This window comes from Crocodylus porosus, unplaced genomic scaffold (assembly GCF_001723895.1).
Source record: "Crocodylus porosus isolate Cpor-Errol unplaced genomic scaffold, CroPor_comp1, whole genome shotgun sequence".
NCBI lineage: Eukaryota > Metazoa > Chordata > Crocodylia > Crocodylidae > Crocodylus > Crocodylus porosus.
Window position 1 is genome coordinate 4026265 of NW_017728886.1, and position 8157 is coordinate 4034421.

The 8157-nt window shown below is 44.1% G+C and overlaps 1 protein-coding gene across 1 annotated transcript; it reads right to left on the bottom strand.

Annotated features, from left to right (window-relative positions):
• Positions 1 to 1680: 1680 nt before the first annotated feature.
• Positions 1681 to 7705, bottom strand: ARF1 (ADP ribosylation factor 1). Its single transcript, XM_019529507.1, has 4 exons — positions 7505 to 7705; positions 6530 to 6640; positions 5582 to 5706; positions 1681 to 3282 (listed from the first exon to the last, which is right to left on the bottom strand). The coding sequence occupies exons 1-4, from the start codon at positions 7650 to 7652 to the stop codon at positions 3121 to 3123; spliced, it is 546 nt and encodes a 181-aa protein (XP_019385052.1). The 5' UTR covers positions 7653 to 7705; the 3' UTR covers positions 1681 to 3120.
• Positions 7706 to 8157: the final 452 nt, after the last annotated feature.

Below are 8157 nucleotides of genomic sequence, written 5' to 3' on the forward strand. Positions count from 1 at the left end.
TCCACGGCGACACCTGCATCCAGTGCTTTTGTGACCTGATCATAAAAGGCAATCAGGTTGGTCTGACATGACCTGCCCCTAGTGAAACTGTGCTGGTTGCCCTTGAGCATCATCTCTGAGGCCAGCCCATCGCAGATGTACTCCATGATGATCTTCTCAAAGTTTCCCTAGGACTGAGGTAAGACTGACAGGCCTATAGTTGCCCGGGTCCTTCCTCCTCCCTTTTTTAAAGATGGGGACCACATTAGCCATCTTCCAATCATCTGGCACCTGGCCCGAGGACCATGAGCGCTCGTAAAGCCGTGCCAAGGGCCCTGCAATAACCCCCGCTAGCTCCTTCCTGCCCAACTTGGGGCCAGCACCAAGACATTCTTTACTCCTGAATAGCAAGTGCCTAGTTGGCACGGGCAGAGGGGGGCACAGAAAGGGGCTGTAAGCTAACAAAGCTCAAGTCATCCCATGGAAACAGTGGAGCGGCTCTACTGTGGACGCAGCTTGGTCTCTCTGAGATTGCTCTGCTGATGGTTTGCCATGAGGAGGGAAAGTCCATTACACATCAAGGTCCCAACCAACTGGGGCAAGATGGTTTCATTATCGCCAGGGATCCTAATTTTCTTACAGGGGAGAAAGCATAAAATCTCCATCTAAAAAACATCAATAGCCTGTGAAAAACGTGGTGCCATTCTGCAGTAAGCAGTGCCATTTCTGCCGTGATTTTTGTCTGTCAATCGGTGCCATGCCACCCACACTGCTGATTGGCTGCAAGGCAAAAACCACGGCAAGAGAGGGCTGCTTGCTGCGGGATGCTGAAGTGCTTTTGGTAGGTTGTGGAAAAAAAACCCCACGCAGATTCCACATTTTGCTGCCATGGATGGCAAGCTAGGACCCCATTACACATGTACAGTGGAAACGGTTTAAAGCAGAGTTGAGGGATGAGTGGGAAACGGGCAGCCACAAGTGAACTACTCCCCCCCCTAGAGCTTTCTCTACCAATGTCTTCCCATGCTCTTTAATCTAGTGTCTAGGCTCCTGCTTCCTCCAATCTTCCCAGTCCAAACCCACTCTCCTCACATCCCTCCATGAGGGCAGCTGAGCCATCCCCTCCCTCCGATTTACAATCCCCTCTTCCAGTAGCAGAGACCTCCAAAGCTCTTTAAGCCTCTCAAGCTCACAGCCCCCCTCCTTGCCTCTCAGTTGCAGCAAAAACAGGGAGTAGGGCAGACAGGCCAGCAGCCGCCTCTGTGGAGCTCCTCTGACTCAACCCCTCGGAGGCCTATTTCCTGCTACGCGTCTGAGACTAACATGCTGCAAGATTCCTTACCCGGGTGGAGCCCGTCTGCACTGGCTCCCAGCCAGGCTGTACTGTAGTCACAGGGACAGCGCAGCAGCCACATCATGTACTCAATAGGTAGGGCATTTTTAACAGAATTAAAGCTGGAGGCAGGGCTGATGACAAACCGCCCCAGGAGACCTGCCTGGAAAGAGGAAAGATTTTGTACTTTAGTTAACAATGAGTAATGCTGCTGGCTTGCAGAGTCCAGATAACAAGACGTTTGGATTTCAGCATATTTGAAGGCAAAGAACATGTTGGGCCTGATCTCCCAGGCAAGTTATTCCTTAGGCACGGACGTGACCTTTCACACTGCACAGGAGGTGATGCAAAACAACTGGACACTAGCACAAGTTTCGTGAAACATTTTATTCAACAAGTATTCTCATTATGATTCCGCCAAGGTGATCAAATAAACAGCAAGGCGTAAAAAACATGAAATAGTTAAGAGATTTTATTCTAATAGCTTTAATTACAGTGCTTGTTTGTCGAAATGAAAACTGAAAACAAGTATACAAAACAGTTGATTACTAACTGTGTATTGAAAGCAATAAAGGTTTCCACAACACTAAACAAACCAGTTCTGATAGTTCCTCAAGTTAAAGTTTTCAACAGCTCCAGCTTCTTCAGTGTTTATCAAAATACAAAAGAAAAGTAAAGAGGTCTTTTTTCTGATGGCAAATCTGAACCTTGCAGTAATGAGGGATGCCAAGGGTTTTCACACATATACAGATATGGGATTGTTCCAAAATGAGATTGAATACTTCTAGAATGGAATGACTCCAAACTCTCATGCTTTTTTCTAGACACTATACATAGATGTTTGGTGTTTTTTTCATGGCATTTTACTTAAGTACAGTACTTTCTGTCTATAGAGCTTAGGACTAGTAGGCTGTGCTTTCTGTGGAAAGGTTTGCCTTCTGGAGTGGTTTACACACGAGAAAAGTACAAAACACTTTGGATGATAGAATCTAACAGGCTAAAAATGTGACTCTTCCAGAAATTATTCATGTCTGATGGAAGTCGCATCAACCTTACCTGAAACCAAAGTACATTAGCGTTTTAAGTAACGTGAAATTTGTTTGCAAACCATTTTGGACCAGCTCAGACAAACCTTTTAACAAGTTTCCATGTACGAATAAATATGAATGCAAACATTATGAACTCTAGAAAGATCCAGAGACGTAGCAGTTGCACATGGATCTGTATTTTACCCAGCTGAAGCTTGGATGGTATCATCACCGCTTCAACATTCACAAGAATTAAAATAACTGGTATTCAAGATCGAACCGCAGAAGCTGTGTTAAACATGCTCATGCACTTAAGTGTTTTTACTTTTCTTTGACTACTTAAAAAATACAGATTTCAGGTTAAAAACCAACCATCAAAATGGATCTCACAGATTTCACAACCCAAGAGATAGTACTCAGCTCTACTGCATGCTGACCACTGGCAACCCATGTTAATCCACTGCACTCCCTTCCCAGTACTAAACAGTGAGTTGATTCTTTACAATAAAAAAGCTGAGTAATATTGCATAGGAGTACCAGAAACTGCCTCACTGGAAACAAAAACTATTTACATTAAATAAGAAACCTAACTGTTTTCAGGCTTGTATTTGCCACATTTACAGCATGGTGCAATATATACTGTGACAAAAGAAATGAAAACAGCTTCCGGCACTCAATACCACAAAGTAGCACAGTTTGCCACATTAGAGTAAAGCGAAGGGCGAATAGGAGGAAATAAGAGGGAGGGTGGAAAAAGAGGGAAGAGGAAGGTTTATGGTTTCATTTCTGGTTTCGGAGCTGATTGGACAACCAGTCCAGTCCTTCATAGAGACCATCTCCACTAGTGGCGCAGGTTGCCTGGATATACCAGTTCCTGTGACGAAGAGAATGCAGTCCAAGTTTGTCTGTGATTTCTGCTGCATTCATCGCGTTAGGCAGGTCCTGAGAGGAGACAAAGACAACATTTTCCATGTTGAAGAGCCATTTCTGCCTTTCAGTTTAAGCAGTCCCACATCAAGGTATAAAACAAAGCATAACCCAACTCATGTATCAAATATGGCTTTTCTTCATGAAACACCTTGGACAGTTGGTATGATGCCCAGCCACTTTTCAGACCCAAGCTGGCAAGTTTTTGTTTCAAATTTATAAAAAGCCAAAGTGGGAGCTGCCATTAAAAGACTATTGTTTAAGAATGGGTGAGCTGAAGAGGCAGAACTCATTTGATTAAACAGAAAAGTAAGGATGCTTTAAACGCAACTGCTGCCACCTAAAGAACTGTGCAACTCTGGAAGTCTCTGCTCGTATTCAGACTAAGACTGCACTGCATCTCCAGCATGGGCTAAGGTGATTCTAAGAGCTTTCTGTTTGATCCTTTAGTTTTAAAAGCCTTTGCTTTGTGGAAAAGGCAATCCTTACAAATTAGGAAAGTGGGCTGCCATGAGACTAACCAGAGTGACTTACATGTGCAAAATGTTTCTCTCAACGAGATCATAAATGAAACAGTTAAAAGTGGACACTTAAGCTTATGAAGTTTCAGGTTAACACTGAGACTGGTGTAGGACAGTTTATATATTCAGGGGCTATTGTTTCAGGCTGCCTAATTCTCAAGGACGCTCCAGGATGGCAGTTTCCATTCAGGAAGCTTTCTTTGCAACTGAATTCCTAGGAACTTTTGGGGGGTTTTCGCAAAAGCATGAAGTGCAGCTCACTCCAAATCGCGTGTATGCAGCCAACAAGCTTAAGTGTCAGGGGGATTTTACTCCTTCTATCCATTAGGAGGCAGGCGCAATTAGCTGCATACATGTATCTTTGCAGTGTAGTTGCACTGGTTTTACTGACTAAATCTGGGTAGCCAAACACTTTACTGGCAACAATGAATTAGATGGAAAACCCAATTTGAAAGCTTCAAATTTAGAAGCTTTTTTGGAGATACACTGATACATTGGTCCAATATCATATCGGCACTAATATAAAGAAAATGTTATGTTTTGGAAATTGGCCCAATGAGGCCGATAATTTGTCTGATAAATGCCCATGTGCACACGCAGCTGCAGCGCAGCACGTAGGCAGTGAGGAGCACAGCCTGGCAGTGTGGAGAGCTGCCTGCAGCTGGTAAGTCTAGTGTGGTGAAAGCGGCTGGGGGAGGGGCATATGAAGGCCCCACAGTAAGAGAGGGTGTGGGGCTGGGGACATGGCTTGTCTAGGGGACACAGGAAAGGAGTGGGGGTTCCTGTCATTCCTCTGGGAGGGCATGTGGGGGTGCATGTGCCCCTGGATCTGCCTGTTCAGGAAGAGTCCAGCACCATCCTGGCCCCAGCCCATTGCACCCCCATGCCCTTCTGGACAAGTGGTGGGAGCTGCAGGGGAAGCCATCAGATGAGCCATGTGAACCCTCCACCCCTTCCCAGGCTGCAGCTGTGTGCAGCAGCAGGAGCCACCCCCAACTCTGTCTCATGCCTGCCCCGGCTCCAGCCTGCAGTTGTAGCCCACCTCACGCAGATCTGGGGGGGGCACATGCCCCCCCCCCCCCCCCGCTTGCAGCTCTCTTGCACCTTCCCTCCCCTGTTGGGTAGCACATGCTCCAGCCCCACTTCCTCCCTCACTGCAGGTACCTCGATCTGCTCTCCCACCACACCCCTTCCCTCCCACCACACCAGACTTACCAGCTGGATGCAGCCCTTCAAGCTGAAAAGCCATGCATCACAAATTGGATCGGTATCAGCCGATATTGCCTCCTTAAAAATCGGCTATCAATATTGGCCCCAAAAATCTATCGGTGCACCCCTAATATTTTTAGAACATCCTGAGAGTGAGCCTGAATATTTCTGTACTTATAAGGATTAACATCTAAGTTTATGCCATCAATGGAAGGGTTAGTGAAACTTTTCAGGATACTTTATACTGTGGCACCATCACACAGACAGTCAATCTCCTGTTTGCAAGAGGGAAGCTCAAAGTAGGTACAGTACCTGAAACAGCTATCAAACTAAAATTGGTGGCAGTCTTCACTAACAAGCCATTGATACAAATTCAGGCTTACAGACACATTTCAGACTAGGACCACATACAAGTTTGCCGAAGCCAGGGTCAATTTGGTGTGTTGCTGAACACTTGTTTATCATGTTAGCAGTTATGAAATGGTTCAAAGGCTCACATCTTGCTACATACCAACCATTTTGGAAAACTATTTTGCAACCTGCAACTCAAAGGCTCCTCTTTAAGATCACTTGCTAAGCCATACCTGTTTGTTAGCAAACACTAATAAGACAGCATCTCTAAGCTCATCTTCTGCCAACATTCTCATAAGCTCTTCTCTGGCCTCATTCACTCGTTCTCTGTCGTTACTGTCAACCACAAAAATCAAACCTATAAACAAGCAAACAATAGTTAAAACAAAAAAGGTGCATAACTTCTCCTTTGTAAAAGCTATCCCTGGTCTGAAATGTAAAACCAACACTGCAGAATTATTATTATTATTTTTTAAAGGCTAAACAGATTAAAGCAAATAACTTATTGACATGCACAGGGTAACAGGCACCTCAGTCTACTGAAATCCCTTGTTTGAGAGATGCAAGAATCCCAAATAATACAAACTATGCACGTGTTCTTCCCAATTTGGTATAAGAATAGGACCCCCCTCTCAAGTTGTGCCATCCTGTTTCCCTGTAGTTTAATTCTGAAAGCCAACAAACGCTCACCCTCCATCTTTTAAACCTACCCACCCCTCCAAAAATCCTGTAATCAGAGAGACATTTAAGAATGGTACACCACTATCTTTGGACTTACCCTCAAGTCCTTAGGTCATAGCCTTAAATTCACTATACAGCAGATCATAAGCACTTAAAAGCAAGACAATTTTCCTGTATTCTCCAACTGCTCTGTTTAAAAGCAAGCTTTCAATACTTCTTGAAGAAAAACGCTGACCTCTGGTTTTCAAAGTTGGATAGGGAAGCTTACTGTCACGTGTTTTAAAGAAATGGGTGCCAATTTACATCTGCACTAATCTAATTTGGGAATTGAATCAAAACACATTGAAGTTTAATATGTATCCTATAACCAATTCCTTGAAAAAGGACAGTTTTATGGCATACTTTGACTTCTGTTATTAGGCAATAAGCAATTTAAGAGCAAGTTTAACAAGCATACAAAGAGTTCTTTTGTGGCCAGTGATTTAACCCTTACAACTTACCTTGCGTGTTCTGGAAGTAATGGCGCCAGAGTGGTCTGATCTTATCCTGACCACCTACATCCCACACTGTGAAGCTAATGTTCTTGTATTCTACTGTTTCTACATTGAAACCTAAAATAAAAATGGTAAGAAAAGAGTTGATCAATTTACGGCCTGGATTTTCCAATTCGTGCTCAAGAGCAAAATTACAAAACACTTATGTTGAGTACCCATGACAGCACGGTGCTTATATATATTTTTTTAACATGAAATTAAAGCCCTGGAAGTGGGCAATACTAGACTGAAACATGCTACACTACTTTGCAGATGCTACTCCCAAACCAGAAGTAGTATACCTGCATGTGTATGGCATTGCACCCAGGCTAATTAGTGCTGCCTCCCAGCAGAGCTAATATCCTTCCATAGGGAGACACCAAGGGATCTACACTTCTTCCCGTTTGGGAGCTAGCGGACAGGAAGGGGCATGCCAGATCAGCAGTACAAATATGCCTTTTTACCCCTTAAAAAAGGGAACACAAGCCAGTGATCTTTATAAGCCTGCCTAACTGGGACTGCAGCAGTAGAAGTTATAAAAGGAACTAACAGCCCTTTACAGCTATCCATTCCATAAACCAGCGAGTAAGGTCTTTAAATACGTTCTCACAGTACCTGCCCTCTCCCCAGCATGCAACATTTTCCCCATCTGTGCTCTCACAAGCAGTCCGCACCAGGGCAGTCCTAACAGGAGCTAGCTAGACTGCTTCTGAAGGCTGTCAGAGGCTGCTCCATGCCTTCGCTGGTGGGAGGGAATGGAGGAAGCAGCAGTCATTCATTCTCCTCCTACACCTACAGAGGAGACTGCTGCCTGCACATTCCCAACTCAGAGCCAATCCTGGGTGCAGTACTCCAAGTTACAGATAGTCAAGCCTGAACTTATCTAGTCAGTGCCCTCTCAGGAAGCAAACAAGGTTTTAACAAGCTGTTTAAAGAGCTTACCTATAGTGGGAATAGTAGTTACTATTTCGCCAAGTTTTAGTTTGTACAAAATGGTAGTCTTTCCTGCAGCATCCAGACCAACCATAAGAATACGCATTTCTTTTTTGCCAAAAAGGCCTTTGAAGAGGTTAGCAAAAATATTTCCCATGCTTGCGATATGTTCTCACTGGCCAATGAAATCTACAGGAAAAAAATGCAGGACAGAGTTATTACACACATCACTTGATAACCCTCTGCACTATTAAAACAAGCCATCTAAAACCAGGGGTTCAATACAAATTCTAACAAAAGCTGCCAGGAGTTCACTGGCTTAAGATGTGCTAGATCCAGATTAATTCTTTTGCCTCGGGATGGAAAATTCAAAGACTACCAGAGGAGTTGAACGGTAGTGCTAATTGCAATATAGCTACAAAGGACTGTGCAAACTTTTGCTAATATATTTTTTATACATGGTCTCAGCAAGACACTTGGTGCCAGCGCCCTTTCTGAAAGAAACAATTTTATGTGAAAGCTAAGTTCAGTGTAAGAGTGCATTAACTTGTGCATATAAGCTACCAACACTAATTAAACAATTAACTACAATGAGAATCTGCCCCCTGGTTCCTCCCTCCCTAACTGAGGCCTCTCTGCTAGTCAGTGATGAGAAATGGGGC

Excerpts from the sequence above, each read along its gene's own strand:
- ARF1 (XM_019529507.1), bottom strand. The coding sequence starts at position 7,652 with ATGGGAAATATTTTTGCTAACCTCTTCAAAGGCCTTTTTGGCAAAAAA. Across the intron at positions 5,707-6,529 it reads TTACTTCCAGAACACGCAAG|GTTTGATTTTTGTGGTTGAC; the intron begins GTAAGTTGTAAG and ends GCTTGTTTATAG. Across the intron at positions 3,283-5,581 it reads TAGTGTTTGCTAACAAACAG|GACCTGCCTAACGCGATGAA; the intron begins GTATGGCTTAGC and ends GTCTCCTCTCAG.